The 18455-nt window shown below is 47.0% G+C and overlaps 1 protein-coding gene across 4 annotated transcripts in view; it reads right to left on the bottom strand.

The window, feature by feature from the left end:
* LOC148147600 (uncharacterized) overlaps positions 1–18455 on the bottom strand; it is a 39936-nt gene that overhangs the window by 15025 nt on the left and 6456 nt on the right. For 3 of the 4 annotated variants that reach the window (XR_015759509.1, XR_015759508.1, XM_087994684.1), the window contains one exon: positions 15846–16703. The exons of the other annotated variant lie outside the window; for it this stretch is intronic. Coding sequence is in view for 1 of the 3 variants with exons in the window: in XM_087994684.1 (XP_087850810.1) it covers positions 16646–16703 (58 nt within the window). In the remaining 2 variants the exon portion in view is untranslated. Of the gene's footprint in view, positions 1–15845; positions 16704–18455 lie in introns of those variants that run through there. 4 annotated transcript variants of the gene reach the window in all.

Raw genomic sequence — 18455 nt, 5'->3', positions numbered from 1 at the left:
ATGGTCCAGGATACAAATGCTACAGGAAGGACAGAAAGGGAGGCAAGAGAGGAGGGGGAGTGGTATTTTTGATAAGAGATAGCATTACAGCTGTGCTGAGGGAGGATATTCCCGGAAATACATCCAGGGAAGTTATTTGGGTGGAGCTGAGAAATAAGAAAGGGATGATCACCTTATTGGGATTGTATTTTCGACCCCCTAATAGTCAGAGGGAAATTGAGAAACAAATTTGTAAGGAGATTTCAGTTATCTATAATAATAGGGTGGTTATGGTAGAGGAATTTAACTTTCCAAACATAGACCGGGACTGCCATAGTGTTAAGGATTTAGATGGAGAGGAATTTGTTAAGTGTGTACAAGAAAAATTTCTGATTCAGTATCTGGGTGTACCTACTAGATAAAGTGCAAAACTTGACTTACTCTTGGGAAATAAGGCAGGGCAGGTGACTGAGGTGTCAATGGGGGAGCACTTTGGGGCCAGCGACCATAATTCTATTCGTTTTAAAATAGTGATGGAAAAGGATAGACCAGATCTAAAAGTTGAAGTTCTAAATTGGAGAAAAGCTAATTTTGATGGTATTAGGCAAGAACTTTCAAAAGCTGATTGGGGGCAGATGTTTGCAGGTAAAGGAACAGTTGAAGAATGGGAAGCCTTCAGAAATGAGATAATGAGAGTCCAGAGAAAGTATATACCTATTAGGGTGAAAGGAAAGGCTGGTAGGTATAGGGAATGCTGGATGACTAAAGAAATTGAGAGTTTGGTTAAGAAAAAGAAGGAAGCATATGTCCGATATAGACAGGATAGAGCGAGTGAATCCTTAAAAGAGTATAAAGGCAATAGGAGTATACTTAAGAGGGAAATCAGGAGGGCAAAAAGGGGACATGAGATAGCTTTGGCAAATAGAATTAAGGAGAATCCAAAGGGTTTTTACAAATACATTAAGGACAAAAGGGTAACTAGGGAGAGAATAGGGCCCGTCAAAGGCGGCCTTTGTGTGGAACCGCAGGAGATGGGGGAGATATTAGACGAGTATTTTGCATCAGTGTTTACTGTGGAAAAGGACATAGAAGATATAGACTGTAGGGAAATAGAGTGGGAGCAGCAGCGGAGGTAAGGCGAACCAGGAAGGCTACAGCTAAGGTAAGGGAGATTGTTAAAAATTACTTACCGGTAGTGGCCAGAGGTGTTTTCCCTCCACAGTAGGAGTGGGAGCAGCTGCGGACCAGAGCGGCTGCCGGGAAGGAAAGTAAGTGACCATATATATTAGCAAGGCAGCTAAACCTGAGGTACTACAAGTGTAGTGTCTCCCACCTGCCCTCCTCCTCTAACCAAGTTAATAAGGTACGGTTCATTTCTAAACTTCCTTTATTGAATATAAGTTTATTGCTTAATTTTATAGCAATTGAATTAAGCTTTCTTGTTTAGTATTGTGTGGGCGTTCAGATAAGTGGGGTATGGATGCTAGGGCAGTTGCTTGCTCCTCCTGCAGAATGTGGCAGGTGAGAGACATGGCACATGTCTCCGCTGGCTACATCTGCGGGAAGTGCACCCAACACCAGCTCCTTGAAAACCGTGTTAGGGAATTGGAGCTGGAGCTGGATGAACTGCGGATCATATCCGGAGGCTGAGGGGGTAACTGAGAGGAGTTACCGGCAGTTGGTCACTCCTGAGGCTCAGGATAAGGATAAATGGGTTACAGTCACGGGGAGGAAAGGGGACGGACAGACAGACAGTGCAGGGATCCCCTGTGGACATTCCCCTCAGCAATAAGTATATCATTTTGGATACAGCTGGGGGAGGATGACCTACCAGAGGAAAGCATAGTGGTCAGTACTCTGTCACTGAGCCTGACATTGTGGCCCAGAAGGGAAGGGGGCAGAACAGAAAAGCGCTAGTGATAGGAGACTCGATTGTTTGGAAAATTGTCAGGAGATTTTGTGGTCAGGATTGGGATTCCCGGAAGGTATATTGCCTCCCTGGTGCCAGGGCCCGGGACGTCTCCGATCGGGTGTATAAAATTCTGAAAGGGGAGGGCGAACAGCCAGAAATAGTGTTACATATTGGCACCAATGATATAGCCAGGAAAAGGATTGAGGATATAAAAAGTGATTTCAGGGAGTTAGAGTGGAAGCTGCAGAGCAGGACGAACAGAGTACTGTTCTCGGGTTTACTACCGGTGCCACGAGATAGCGAGGCGAGGAACAGGGAGCGGGCACAGCTTAACACGTGGCTACGCAGCTGGTGTAGGAGGGAGGGCTTCAGATATGTAGATAATTGGGATGCCTTTTGGGGAAGGTGGGATCTGTACATGAAGGACGGGTTGCACCTGAACTGGAAAGGGACCAACGTCCTGGGTGGAAGGTTTGCTCAGGAGGTTGTTCAGGAGGGTTTAAACTAGTATGGCAGGGGGGTGGGAACCTGAGCTATATACCGGTGGTGAGAGTTGATGGAGATGAGGCAATAGCAGGAGGTAGCGCAGCCAGTGGGAAGGAATTTCCTGGGAAAGAACCAAGGGATCAGTTAAAGTGTGTTTGCTTTAATGTAAGGAGTATCAGGAATAAAAGTGATGAACTTAGAGCATGGATCAGTACTTGGTGCTATGATGTTGTGGCCATAACAGAGACGTGGGTTTCTCAGGGGCAGGAATGGTTGCTGGATGTTCCAGGGTTTAGAACATTTAAAAAGAATAGGGAGGTGGGGGGGAAAGAGGAAGGGGTGTAGCACTGCTAATCAGAGAGGGTATCACAGCTACAGAAGTTACCATTGTCGAGGAGGGTCTGCCTACTGAGTCAGTACGGGTGGAAATTAGGAACAGTAATGTAGCAGTCATCTCATTAGGGGTTTACTACAGGCCCCCCAATAGCAGCAGAGAGATTGAAGAAAGCATAGCTTGGCAGATTTTGTAAAAGTGTGAACGTAGTAGGGTTGTTGTAATGGGTGACTTTAACTTTCCCAATATTGATTGGAACCTCCTTCGAGCAGATGATTTGGAAGGAGCTATTTTTGTAAGGTGTGTTCAGGAGGGTTTCCTAACTCAGTTGACAGGCCGACGAGGGGAGAGGCCATTTTGGATTTGGTGCTCGGCAATGAGCCGGGGCAGGTGTCAGATCTCGCGGTGGGAGAGCATTTTGGTGATAGTGACCACAACTGCCTCACATTCTACATAGCTATGGAGAAGGAGAGAAGCAGGCACAATGGGAGGATATTTAATTGGGGAAAAGGAAACTAAGATACTATCAGACGTGAGTTGGGAAGCATGGACTGGGAGCAATTGTTCCAATGAAAGGGCACTATAAACATGTGGAGACTGTTTAAGGAACAGTTGTTGCGAGTGACGCACAAATGTGTTCCTCTGAGACGGCAAGGAGGGGTAAGATAAAGGAACCTTGGATGATGAGAGCGGAGGAGCTTCTCGTCAAAAGAAAGAAATCAGCTTACATAAGGTGGAGGAAGCAAGGGTCTTGCTCAGCTCTAGAGGATTACAGGCAGGTGAGGAAGGAGCTCAAAAATGGTCTGAGGAGAGCCAGGAGGGGGCACGAGAAAGGCTTGGCAGGAAGGATTAGGGAGAATCCAAAGGCATTTTACACGTATGTGAGGAACAAGAGAATGATCAAAGAAAGAGTAGGGCCGATCAGGGATAGCATAGGGAACTTGTACATAAAGTCTGAGGAGGTAGGCGAAGCCCTAAATGAGTTTTTTGCTTCTGTCTTTACTAAAGAAAAGGACCTTGTAGTGAATGAAACCATTGAGGAGCAGGTAAACATGCTGGAATGGATAGAGATTGAGGAAGCTGATGTGTTGAAAATTTTGACAAACATTAAGCTTGACAAGTCGCCAGGGCCAGACCAGATGTGTCCTCAGCTGCTTTGGGAAACGAGAAATGTGATTGCTTCACCACTTGCGAAGATCTTTGCATCCTCGATCTTCACCGGAATCGTACCTGAGGACTGGAGCGAGGTAAAGGAAATAGGGAAAGGAAATAGGGAAATCCCCAGCAATTACAGACCAGTCAGTCTCACATCTGTCGTCTGCAAGGTGTTAGAAAGGATTCTGAGGGATAGGATTTATGACCATCTGGAAGAGCATGGCTTGATTAAAGGCAGTCAGCACGGCTTTGTGAGGGGCAGGTCATGCCTCACAAATCTTATTGAGTCCTTTGAGGATGTTACTAGACAAGTTGATGAGGGTCGAGCGGTGGATGTGGTGTATATGGACTTCAGTAAGGCATTTGATAAGGTTCCCCATGGTAGGCTCATTCAGAAGGTCAGGAGGAATGGGATACAGGGAAATTTAGCTGTCTGGATACAGAATTGGCTGGTCGACCCAGACAGCGAGTGGTAGTGGAAGGAAAGTATTGTGCCTGGAGGTCAGTGGTGAGTGGTGTTCCACAGGGCTCTGTTCTTGAGCCTCTACTCTTTGTAATTTTTATTAATGACTTGGATGAGGAGATTGGAGGATGGGTTAGCAAGTTTGCATATGACACAAAGGTTGGAGGTGTTGTTGACAGTATAGAGGACTGTTGTAGGCTGCAGCGTGACATTGAAAGGTTGCAGAGATGGGCTGAGAGGTGGCAGATGGAGTTCAACCTGGATAAATGTGAAGTGATGCATTTTGGAAGGTCGAACTTGAAAGCTGAGTACAGGATTAAAGACAGGATTCTTGGTGCTGTGGAGGAACAGCAGGATCTTGGGGTGCAGGTACATAGATCCCTTAAAATGGCCACCCAGGTGGATAGGTTGTTAAGAAAGCATATGGTGTTTTGGCTTTCATTAACAGGGGGATTGAGTTTAAGAGCCGTGAGATCTTGTTGCAGCTCTATAAAACTTTGGTTAGACCGCACTTGGAATGGTATGTCTAGTTCTAGTCGCCCTATTATAGGAAAGATGTGGATGCTTTGGAGAGGGTTCAGAGGAGGTTTACCAGGATGCTGCCTGGAATGGAGGGCTTATCTTACGAAGAGAGGTTGACTGAGCTCGGACTTCTTTCATTGGAAAAAAGAAGGAAGAGAGGGGACCTAATTGAGGTGTACAAGATAATGAGAGGCATAGATAGAGTTGATAGCCAGAAACTTTTTCCCAGGGCAGAAATTGTTAACACGAGGGGTCATAGTTTTAAGCTGTTTGGAGGAAAGTATAGAGGGGATGTCAGAGGCAGATTCTTTACGCAGAGAGTTGTGAGAGCATGGAAGCAGTTGTGGAAGCGAGGTCATTGGGGATATTTAAGAGACTGCTGGACATGCATATGGTCACAGAAATTTGAGAGTTCATACATTAGGTTTACCTCACATGAGGATCAATGGTTGGCACAACATCGTGGGCTGAAGGGCCTGTTCTGGGCTATACTGTTCTATGTTCTATATTACAGAGGAGGAGGTGCTGGATATCTTGAAATGCATAAAGTGGATAAATCCTCAGGACATGATCAGGTGTACCCGAGAACTCTGTGGGAAGCTAGGGAAGTGATTGCTGGGCCCCTTGCTGAGATATTTCTATCATCGATAGTCACAGGTGAGGTGCCAGAAGACTGGAGGTTGGCTAATGTGGTGCCACTGTTTAAGAAAGGAGTTAAGGACAAGCCAGGGAACTATAGACCAGTGAGCCTGACATTGGTGATGGGCAAGTTGCTGGAGGGAATCCTGAGGAATAGGATGTAGATGTATCTGGAAAGGCAAGGACTAATTAGGGAGAGTCAACATGACTTTGTGTGTGGGAAATCATGTCTCACAACTTGATTGAGTTTTTTGAAGAAGTAACAAAGAGGATTGAATGAGGGCAGAGCAGTAGACGTGATCTATATGAACTTCAGTATGGCATTTGACAAAGTTCCCCATGGAAAACTGGTTAGCAAGGTTAGATCTCATGGAATACAGGGAGAACTATCCATTAGGATATAGAACTGGCTCAAAGGTAGAAGACCTTTGGTGGAAGGTGGTGGTGGGGGGTTGTTTTTCAGACTGGAGGCCTGTGACCAGTGGAGTGCCACAAGGATCGGTGCTAGGTCCACTACTTTTCGTCATTTATATAAATGGTGACAGACTTCATTTAGCCATTCTTCTAGTCATTACACAGGATGAGAAAAATCCCTGGAACTTGTTATACAGTCATAGAGATGTACAGCACGGAAACAGACCCTTCGGTCCAACTCCCTAGTGTATAGGTACTGCTAAGATTTACTTTCTCAAAATGCAGCACCTTGCATTTATCTGAATTAAACTCCATCTGCCACTTCTCAGCCCATTGTCCCATCTGGTCCAGATCCTGTTGTAATCTGAGGTAACCCTCTTCGCTGTCCACTACACCTCCAATTTTGGTGTCATCTGCAAACTTACCAACTGTACCTCTTATGCTCGCATCCAAATCATTTATGTAAATGACAAAAAGTAGAGGGCCCAGCACCGATCCTTGTGGCTCTCCACTGGTCACAGGCCTCCAGTCTGAAAAACAACCCTCCACCACCACCCTCTGTCTTCAACCTTTGAGCCAGTTCTGTCCAAATGGCTAGTTCTCCCTGTATTTCATGAGATCTAACCTTGCTAATCAGTATCCCATGCGGAACCTTGTCGAACGCCTCACTGAAGTCCATATAGATCACATCTACTGCTCTGCCCTCATCAATCCTCTTTGTTACTTCTTCAAAAAATTCAATCAAGTTTGTGAGACATGATTTCCCACGCACAAAGCCATGTTGACTATCCCGAATCAGTCCTTGCCTTTCCAAATACATGTACATCCTGTCCCTCAGGATTCCCTCCAACAACTTGCCCAACACCGGGGTCAGGCTCACTGGTCTATAGTTCCCTGGCTTGTCTTTACCGCCCTTCTTAAACAGTGGCACCACGTTTGCCAACCTCCAGTCTTCTGGCACCTCACCTGTGATTATCGATGAAACAAATATCGCAGCAAGAGGCCCAGCAATCACTTCTCTAGCTTCCCACAGAGCTCTCGGGTACACCTGATCAGGTCCTGGGGATTTATCCACCTTTAACCGTTTCAAGACATCCAGCACTTCCTCCTCTGTAATCTGGTCATTTTGCAAGATCAGTCCTCAGCAAAGGACTCTCCTTCATCCCCCTCCGTCCACACATCAATGAATTTAATACACGCTGTGACGTCGAATACTTCTTCCGCAGCCTCCGCCTCCGAGCTTACTTTCACAATCAGGATTCCCTCCCACCTTCCGAGGACCCCTTCGCCCACCTCCAACACACTGCATCCACCTGGACACCCCGCGCTGGCCTATTACCTGCCCTCGACTTCTTCATTTCTAACTGCCACCGGGACATTAACCGCCTCAACCTGTCTACCCACCCCGCCCCCACTCCAACCTCTCACCCTCACAACGCACAGCCCTCCAATCCCAACCTCACCATCAAGCCAGCTGATAAAGGGGGCGCAGTGGTAGTCTGGCGCACAGACCTCTACACCGCTGAAGCCAAACGCCAACTCGAGGACCCCTTTTCCTACCGCCCCCTCGACCATGACCCCACCCCCCATCACCAAACCATCATCTCCCAGACCATACAGAACCTCATCACCTCAGGAGATCTCCCACCCACAGCTTCCAACCTCAGAGTCCGGGAACCCCGCACTGCCCGGTTCTACCTCCTTCCCAAGATCCACAAGCCTGACCACCCTGGCCGACCCATTGTCTCAGCATGCTCCTGCCCCACTGAACTCATCTCTACCTACCTCGACACTGTCCTATCCCCCCCTAGTCCAGGAACTCCCCACATACGTTCGAGACACCACCCACGCCCTCCACCTCCTCCAAGACTTCCGATTCCCCGGCCCCCAACGCCTCATCTTCACTATGGATATCCAATCCCTCTACACCTCCATCCGTCATGACCAGGGCCTCCAAGCCCTCCATTTTTTCCTCTCCAGACGTCCCCAACAGTGCCTTTCCACCGACACTCTCATTCGTTTGGCCGAACTGGTCCTCACCCTTAACAATTTCTCCTTCGAATCCTCCCACCTCCTACAGACCAAAGGGGTAGCCATGGGCACACGTATGGGGCCCAGCTATGCCTGTCTCTTTGTTGGCTACGTAGGACAGTCGATCTTCCGTAATTACACCGGCACCACTCCCCACCTCTTCCTCTGCTACATTGATGACTGCATTGGCGCCACCTCGTGCTCCCGCGAGGAGGTTGAGCAATTCATCAACTTCACCAACACATTCCACCCTGACCTTAAATTTACCTGGACCATCTCTGACACCTCCCTCCCCTTCCTGGACCTCTCCATCTCCATTCATGACGACCGACTTGACACTGACATTTTTTACAAACCCACCGACTCCCACAGCTACCTGGATTACACCTCTTCCCACCCTACCTCTTGCAAAAATGCCATCCTGTATTCCCAATTCCTCTGCCTCCGCAGAGTGGAGTGGGGGGGGGGGGCGGTAGACAGGTTGAGGCGGTTAATGTCCCGGTGGCAGTTGGAAATGAAGAGGTCGAGGGCAGGTAATAGGCCAGCGCGGGGTGTCCAGGTGGATGCACTGTCCCAAGACTTGTCCTACCTGCCTATCTTCTTTTCCACCTATCCACTCCACCCTCCTCCTTGACCTATCACCTTCATCCCCTCCCCCACTCACCTATTGTACTCTATGCTACTTTCTCCCCACCCTCCTCTAGCTTATCTCTCCACCGTTCAGGCTCTCTGCCTTTATTCCTGATGAGGACCAGTTCTATCATAGAACACACCAGATGGCCTCCTTCTTTAGAGACTGCAATTTCCCTTCCCACGTGGTTAAAGGTGCCCTCCAACGCATTTCGTCCACATCCCGCACCTCCGCCCTCAGACCCCATCCCTCCAACCGTAACAAGGACAGAACGCCCCTGGTGCTCACCTTCCACCCTACCAACCTTCGCATAAACCAAATCATCCGCCGACATTTCCGCCACCTCCAAAAAGACCCCACCACCAGGGATATATTTCCCTCCCCACCCCTTTCCACCTTCTGCAAAGACCGTTCCCTCCGTGACTTCCTGGTCAGGTCCATGCCCCCCTACAACCCACCGTCCCATCCTGGCACCTTCCCCTGCCACCGCAGGAATTGCAAAACCCGCACCCACACCTCCTCCCTCACCTCTATCAAAGGCCCTAAAGGAGCCTTCCACATCCATCAAAGCTTTATTCGCACATCCACCAATATCATTTATTGCATCCGTTGCTCCCGATGCGGTCTCCTCTACATTGGGGAGACTGGGCGCCTCCTAACAGAGCGCTTTAGGGAACATCTCCGGGACACCCGCATCAATCAACCACACCGCCCTGTGGCCCAACATTTCAACCCCCCCCCCAACTCTGCCGAGGACATGGAGGTCCTGGGCCTCCTTTACTGCCACTCCCTCACCACCAGATGCCTGGAGGAAGAACGCCTCATCTTCCGCCTTGGAACACTTCAACCCCAGGGCATCAATGTGGACGTCAACAGTTTCCTCATTTCCCCTTCCCCTACCTCACCCCAGTTCCAAACTTCCAGCTCAGCACTGTCCCAAGACTTGTCCTACCTGCCTATCTTCTTTTCCACCTATCCACTCCACCCTCCTCCTTGACCTATCACCTTCATCCCTCCCCCACTCACCCATTGTACTCTATGCTACTTTCTCCCCACCCCCACCCTCCTCTAGCTTATCTCTCCAACGTTCAGGCTCTCTGCCTTTATTCCTGATGAAGGGCTTTTGCCCGAAACGTTGATTTTACTGCTCCTCGGATGCTGCCTGAACTGCTGTGCTCTTCCAGCACCACTAATCCAGAATTTTGCAAGATATCACCATCTATTTCCCTACAGTATATATCTCCCATATCCTTTTCCACAGTAAATACTGATGCAAAATATTCATTTAGTATCTCCCCCATTTTCTGTGGCTCCACACAAAGGCCGCCTTGCTGATCTTTGAGGGGCGCTATTCTATCCCTAGTTACCCTTTTGTCCTTAATATATTTGTAAAAACCCTTTGGATTCTCCTTAATTCTATTTGCCAAAACTATCTCATGCCCCCGTTTTGCCCTCCTGATTTCCCTCTTAAGTATACTCCTACTGCCTTTATACTCTTCTCAGGATTCACTCGATCTATCCTGTCTATATGTGACTAATGCTTCCTTCCTTTTCTTAACCAAATCCTCAATTTCTTTAGCCATCCAGCATTCCCTATACCTACCAGCCTTTCCTTTCACCCTAACAGGAATATACTTTCTCTGGATTCTTGTTATCTCATTTCTGAAGGCTTCCCATTTTCTAGCCGTCCCTTTACCTGCGAACATCTGCCTCCAATCAGCTTTCGAAAGTTCTTGCCTAATTTCGTCAAAAATAGCCTTTCTCCAATTTAGAACTTCAACTTTTAGATCTGGTCTATCCTTTTCCATCACTATTTTAAAACGAATAGAATTATGGTCGCTGGCCCCAAAGTGCTCCCCCACTGACACCTCAGTCACCTGCCCTGCCTTATTTCCCAAGAGTAGATCAAGTTTTGCACCTTCTCTAGTAGGTTCATCTACATACTGAATCAGAAAACTGTCTTGTACTTACTTAAGAAATTCCTCTTCATCTAAACCTTTAACATTATGGCAGTCCCAGTCGATGTTTGGAAAGTTAAAATCCCCTACCATAACCACCCTATTATTCTTACAGATAGCTGAGATCTCCTTACAAGTTTGTTTCTCAATTTCCCTCTGGCTATTGGGGGGTCTATAATACAATCCCAATAAGGTGATCTTCCCTTTCTTATTTCTCAGTTCCACCCAAATAACTTCCCTAGATGTATTTCCGGGAATATCCTCCCTCAGCACAGCTGTAATGCTATCCCTGATCAAAAATGCCACTCCCCTCCTCTCTTGCCTCCTTTTCTATCCTTCCTGTAGCATTTGTATCCTGGAACATTAAGCTGCCAGTCCTGCCCATCCCTGAGCCATGTTTCTGTAATTGCTATGATATCCCAGTCCCATGTTCCTAACCATGCCCTGAGTTCATCTGCCTTCCCTGTTAGGCCCCTTGCATTGAAATAAATGCAGTTTAATTTATTAGTCCTACCTTGTCCCTGCCTGCCCTGACTGTTTGACTCACTTCTGTTCTCAGCTGTACCTGTCTCAGATCAATCTCTTTCCTCACTATCTCCCTGGGTCCCATCTCCCCACCTTACTAGTTTAAATCCTCCCACGCAGTTCTAGCAAATTTCCCTGCCGGTATATTAGTCCCCTTCCAATTCAGGTGCAATCTGTCCTTCTTGTACAGGTCACTTCAACCCCAAAAGAGATTCCAATGATCCAAAAATGTGAATCCTTCTCCCATACACCAGCTCCTCAGCCATGCATTCATCTGCTCTATCCTCCTATTCCTGCCCTCACTAGCTCGTAGCACTGAGACCTCCTTTTTAAATTTCTGCCTAACTCTCTGTAATCTCCCTTCAGAATCTCAACAATTTCCCTTCCTATGTCATTGGTTCTAATGTGGGCAATGACCTCCTGCTGGCCCCTCTCCCCCGTGAGAACATTCTGCACCCTCTCTGAGAGATCCTTGATCCTGGCACCAGGGAAACAACACACCATTCTGCTTTTTCTCTGCTGGCCACAGAAATGTCTATCTGTACCTCGGACTACAGAATCCCCTAACACAATTGATCTCTTGGAAGCCGACGTACTCCTCATTACATTAGAGCCAGTCTCAATACCAGAAACTTGGCTGTTCGTGCTACGTTCCCCTGAGAATCCATCACTCCCTACATTTTCCAAAACAGCAAACCTGTTTGAAATGGGTATATCCACAAAAGACTCTTGCAACCGTTCCATCTTTCGAACATCATTTGGACTTCCCATGATTACAAGTGAAATTAAAACCTGTCAATCGCTACCAAGAAGCAAATCAACTTCATCTACAGATAATTTCTTAACTAACACTGTCTTTATGAAAGTCAAATTCCTTCTGGACTTTGTGCAATGGAACCAGGAAAAATGCTCCACTTATTCCACTTACCAGCTCTTTGGCTTTCATTGCACTCTCCAGATAGAATACCAGATCTTTCTCCAGCTTTGAGAAGCACCTTGCACCTTAATATTATTATGGGTTTAGCTACATCATTTAAAGAAGAAGAGATGAGCTTCCCTTTAGATAAAAAGCCTTCAGATCTCTCATCTACCCTATTCAACTCACCTGAACTCATTACAATTTTTACGTTCAGTCTTATGTTTGTAGTTAAAAATACAAATTTAATCCATTGTATTTTCCTTTTGCATTCCCTTTTCAGACTTTCCCTTCCAAGTCCATGGGCTTCCCTCACATTTTCCAGCAATATGAACAAGAGTGTCCCATCTTGGGTCATTCACAGGTATCCAACCCTTACCCTGGCCACACTTCGTTTCACTATCCCATTCTCTATCCCTCTTGAATTTATGGGGAGTGATGAAAAAATGTTTTGTCTTATGGACCAGTGTCAGGAAGCAGGAAAAAAGTGGAAAGGATATTCCCAATGACTGGGAAATCCAGGATTGGGGTCACATTCTAAGGATACTGGGCAGACCATTTAGAACTGAGATGGGGAAAAGTTTCTTCACCCAGAGAGTGGAATTCTGTGCCACAGAAAGCAATTGAGGCAAAAACATTGAATGTTTTCTAGTAGTGGGAAATAATTCTTAATGCTGAAGGGATCAAAGCGTATGGGCAAAAAACGGGAATGGGGGACTGAGTTGGATGATCAGCCATGATGATACCGAGTGGCAGGGCATACTTGAACGGCTGAACGGCCTCTTCGTGCTCCTACTTTCTGTTACTATGTCAGCATGGGGAGCTATCCTCTCCTAGTGTCTGCGAAGGTGTCTGCTGCTTTGAACTTTAATGTGACTGGCTTTCCAGGGAGTGACAGGTAACCGTGCAAAGTCTCTCAGTTGTCTACCGACAAATGTATCAGGACAATGATTGATGCCATCTCTGCAGCATCACACCAGTTCATTTTGTTTTCCCATGGTGAGGTCAGTGCAGTAGCCAAGGTGATAGGACTTGGAAATATAGCTAGCTTGCCACAGGTGCAGAGTGCCATTGACTGTACATACACATTGCATTCAGAGGGAAATTATGCAACATTTGTAGGGCAGACTTCTGTTCCATTAACGTTTAGGTGATCAGTGATCAATGGTAACACTTTCGGGAGCACGTGCTTGCTACCTTGCCAAGTGCCTTCATTCTGGAAAATTTTTCTGTATCTCTTGTGTTTGAGATCCAGGTGCCCAACAAGGGCTACCCACTGCGATCATGGCTGATGACACCATTGTACGCCCCACAATCTGAAGGAGAGCATAAATACAATGTCGCCTATGTTTTGACAAAGGCTGTGAGAAGCAGACAATAGGGCTGCTGAAAATGCAGGACCGCTGCTTGGACCAGTTGGGGTGATGGACTTGGGGGATGGAATTTCTGTAACATACCCCAGAGGTTGCTGCATTATTCATCGTTTTACACAATTGAAGCAGGTAACGAGGCAACATGCTGGGTGCTGAGAACTGGGTGAACAGGAACAGTCTTCCAAAAGTACAGATGAGGACATTGAACTGGTAGAAGCTCTCCTTGTCCATTACAAAGCTCAACTGAATCAGGCAATACAAGCTAGAAAATTGGCACCCAGTTCCAACAGATAAGAACTGGGTGCAGCAAATAATTGTGTCATTGGTCATGATAACATCTTTTTATTTGCACTGTAGAACAAACTACAGCCTCTGTTAGTTTTCTTTGTGTTCACTCTTGATGATTGCGTGTAAAAACTTACCTTTGAAATTGTCTGAATATTAGCCTAACTGTGACAGTTTCCCCACTGAATATAAAGATGCTGGTCTCTAGTCATTGAGAACACAGTAATTGTGAATTAGAGAGGGTGAGATGTAACTACAATCAGAAAAGCCATGTGGCCTGATGATTAGAGATAGCAACAAAGGCAAGAAGATGGATCTGCACATGCCAGGGAGTATCAACCATGCCAGTTATGTGCCATGAACAATGTGTCCTTGGGGCTGCTATTACTGGTGAGCGGTAACTTCACAATACCAACACCTGGTCAGGTAGTTAGCCATAGTTTAAAGATGGAGTTGGTGCCAGGGATGCCAATCTATTCTGAGACAATTGATGAATGCCAAGCTCTTGCAGTTACAGGAAGATGTCAAATCAGGCTAGCTTTTCATGAGGAGGGCACCTTGAGGCATGGTAGGTAGTTAATGAGGTGAGTTTGGGATGATACAGCAAAAAACCTCACTAGGCATCATGGGGAGAAACACTCTGAAACTTGATGAAGTTGACACTTAGCCAAAATATCATAGAATCTTAAAGTCATACAGCACAGAAACAGATCCAACTCATCAAAACTGACCAGGTTTCCTAAACTGAACTAGTCCCTTTTGCCTGTGTCTATCCCTCTAAACCCTTTCTATTCATGGACCTGTCCAAATGTCTTTTAAGTGTTGTAACTGTACCCACCTCTACCACTTTCTCTGGCAACTCATTCCATACATGCATCACCCTCTGTGCCACTGGGGCTCCTTTTAAATCTTTTCCCTCTTACCTTAAGCCTATGCCCTCTAATTTTGGATTTCCCTATCTTGGGAAAAAGATCATGGCTATTCATCTTATCTAAGCCCCTCATGATTTTATAAACCACTATAAAGTCACCCCTTAGCCTCCAACACTCCAGGAAAAAAAGTTCCAGCCTATCTAGCTTATCCCTATAACGCAAATCCCGGCAACAATCTGGGTAATAGTAAATGAAAAAATAAAAGATTAGTTCAAGGAAAGCTGGGCAATTTAGGGGCAGATGGGAGATCTTTGTTGTGGAGATGGACGTTATGACTGGAAAATTACATTAATATTTTACATCTGTCTTCACTACAGGATAAGAGTTGAGAAGTGTGGTGATGGAAAAAAAACAGCAGGTCACGCAGCATCCGAGGAGCAGGAGACTCGATGTTTTGGGCATATGCCCTTCATCAGGAATGTGGGGGGACACTGAGAGATAAATAGGAGGGTGGGAGTGGGGCTGTGGGGGAAGGTAACTGGAAAGGTGACTGGTGGAACCACGTGGGGGGGGTGATTGTGATAGATCGGTGGGGAAGGTGGAGCAGATGGATGGGAAGGAAGATGGATAGATTGGACAGGTCAAGAGGATGGTGCTGAGTTGGAGGGTTGGATCTGAGATGAGGTGGGGGGGGGGGGGGGAGATTTGGAAACTAGTGAAGTCGACGTTGAAGCTATGTGTTTGAAGGGTCCCAAGGTGGAAGATGAGGCATTCTTCCTCCAGTCATTGAGTGGCTTGGGTTTGGCACTGAAGGACCCCTAGGACTTGCATGTCCTTGGAGGAATGGGAGGGGGAGTTGAAGTGGTTGGCCACAGGGTGATGGGATTGTTGGGTGCGTGTGTTCCAGAGGAGTTTCCTGAAACACTCTGTGAGTTGACGTTCTGTCTCCTTGATGTAGAGGAGACTACATTGAAAGCAATGGACACAGTAGATGAGGTGGGTGGATGTTCAGGAAAATCTCTGCCAGCTGTGAAAAGGATAAGACCATTTGTTAGAAACGAAAATCGCTTCTCAATAATCGCTCTAGACAAATTCAGGAAAACAAAGTTTTATTAACAAGTCAAGTCTGCAGAGTCGGGCACCCTTAAAGAAAAGGTGCGCTGAGGCTTACAAAGTCTCCATTATTTATAGGACAAGTCCCTCCTCTCCTTGGCTCCAACAAGCCATGAGGTTCACATTCTTAAAACATCATTATTTTTATCACAAAGTCTGCAACAAAAGGCTCCAGAGTCTCCAAAGTTTGTTGTTTTTCTCACCCTGTAGTCTTATCAGTCAAAACCTTTAATTTGAAACAGATGTCTCAAGTTGTTCCCCCATCCTGGAGTCTTATCAGTCAGGGACTCATCCTTCACAGCTGTGTGAATGGCTTCATTAATCAAGAGCCTGCTTGCTTTTACTATAGCTCACAAATTGTCAGCATTCTGCACAATTTAAACTATTCTACTTTTGAGTATATAAAATGGTTGTTAGAAAAGAAACAAAGGTTTTGTCTTTTATTATAGATCAGTCTGTGGTCCAGGCACATCTTAAAGTTTAAACCGAAATTACCTCTCACAATTCCACCCTTTTCTTTCTTTAAGATGTGCCTGACCAAGATAAGCCCCCCCTTCCCTCAAGGGCCCGGGAAATCCTTGGTCTTTCGCAGCAACATCACTTTAAGTTCCCGTGTCCCATGTTGTGGAACCACTACTGCCTGGAGTCGGGAAATATTTTTCTGAATTAAAAACTGAATACAGGGAGTTAGGCAGGGTAATACGAGAAGAAGAATCATGCCGCCCCCAACCACCAGCAACGCCGTGCGCCACCAGCTACCACCTAGGAGACCATCCCACCAATACAGTCCAAGTAGAGTTCATTATTGCTGTCTTTTCAGTTTTACCGACAACGGCTTGTCCCCTTGCTCGCATGTCCAGGTGCTTTCTTCTTCAGGCGGAACGGGCCCCTTTATCCTTGATGCGTGGACCCACCCTTTTTCTTTCGTTCGAACAGCTGCCTCAGTTGTTAACAGAACCAGGAACGGTCCTTCCCACCGCGGCTGGAGCTTTTCGGCCTTCCAGGTCTTAACAAGTATCCAATCTCCGGGCTCCACCTTATGCAGGAGGAAGTCGAGCGGCGGAGTCTGAGCCAGGAGACCTTTCCTTCGGAGTTCTGCAAAAGAACGGGATAAGGCCAGTAAATAGGTTCGGATAAATACATCCCCCCCTTGTAGAGTGGGACATCCATCAACCTTACTCCAATACGGTAATCCGAAGAGCATTTCATAGGGGGAAACCCCGACATCTCGGCGAGGTGCCGTACGTATCCTCATTAGGGCAATGGGCAGGCACTTTGGCCAGGGTAACTTAGTTTCTAACATCAGCTTAGTCAATTGGGTCTTGAGCGTGCCATTCATTCTCTCAACTCGACCCGAACTCTGAGGATGCCAGGGTGTGTGGAATTTCCATTGGATGCCCAGGGCATTACAGATCAAATGGTGTAGCTTAGAAATAAAATGCGTCCCGCAATCGGAGTCAATAGATTCCATTATGCTATATCTCGGGATTATGTTCTCTAACAACAGTCGGGCCACGGTTGGTGCATCGTCTTTGGCAGTTGGGAAAGCCTCTACCCAGTGAGTGAAATGGTCTACTATTACTAGCAGATATTTCCATCTCTGTACTGGGGGTAATTCTGTAAAGTCAACTTGGATCCTCTGAAATGGCCTAATCGCTAGGGGCTGACCACCAGCTGGCATAGAACGCATGGTTTTCTGATTAATACGCCGGCAAGTGAGGCATCCGACTACCTCTTGTTGGGCTAATGTGTATATCCCCCTGCATACATAGTCTCTCAGGATTGTATCACACATGGCTTGCACCCCCCAGTGGGTCTGATGGTGTAATCGGTGCAGAATACTCCGGGTGATCTGTTTGTTCAGTACTTGTCTCCCATCAGGAACCGTCCACTTCCCGTTAGTATCTAGCTGGGCACCTAATTGATCCATTTTATCAATCTCCCCCTGGGTGAAGACGGGTTGTTTAGCGAGGCCCTCCCTCAACGGTATTAACGTTAACAATTGGACGGATTTTTCGACCGCTGCCCGCTTGGCTTCCTCGTCTGCCAGCCGGTTTCCCACCGCTTCCGGTGTCGACCCCTTCTGGTGACCGGGTACATGGACTACTGCAAGTTCCGTAGGTAACGCCAGGGCTTCCAACGTTAGGCTGATCATTTGTTCATGAGCTAATTCCTTTCCCCGGGAAGTTATCAATCCTCGCTCTTTCCAGATTTTCCCGAAAGTATGAACGACTCCGTATGCATACTTTGAGTCAGTATATATGGTCCCCACTTTCCCTTCCAACAGCTGGAGGGCGTACAACTCACAGGATTGGGCTGACCACTTCCCGGGCAGTCGTCCAGACTCAATCGTCCGTTTCGTTGCACCATCTATAACAGCATAGCCACTGTATCGTACTCCACTGATGCACCGGGAGGACCCGTCGATATACAGTTCCTGTCCCTCACCCAGCGGGGCTTCTTGCAGGTCCTCTCGGCTTTTGGTCTGCAAGTCCACAAATTCCACACAATCGTGCTCCTGTTCCCCGTCTGCAGGACGTCCGTACAGAAACTGGGCTGGGTTGCAACTGAGATCTTTTGCAAAATTGAGATCGTTCCCGGTCATCAAAATCGTCTCATACTTTAGGATGCGAGAGTCTGTTAACCAGCGGTGAGCCTTCTGAGCCAGTATGGCACTAACCGAATGTGGGGAGTATACTGTGATCCTTCCTCCAAAGGTAAGTTTTCGGGCCTCTTCTACTAACATTGCCGTAGCTGCCACTGCCTGTATACAGGTCGGCCATCCACGTGACACAGGGTCTAACATTTTTGACAAAAATGCAACCGGCTGACGTTTCCCTGCCCGCA

Source organism: Chiloscyllium plagiosum, unplaced genomic scaffold (assembly GCF_037043375.1).
Source record: "Chiloscyllium plagiosum isolate Xiang-an unplaced genomic scaffold, Cpla_swu_hap1 HiC_scaffold_15, whole genome shotgun sequence".
Taxonomy (NCBI): domain Eukaryota; kingdom Metazoa; phylum Chordata; class Chondrichthyes; order Orectolobiformes; family Hemiscylliidae; genus Chiloscyllium; species Chiloscyllium plagiosum.
Note: the sequence above shows the minus strand (reverse complement) of the source record. Positions and strands in the feature narration are given on the sequence as shown.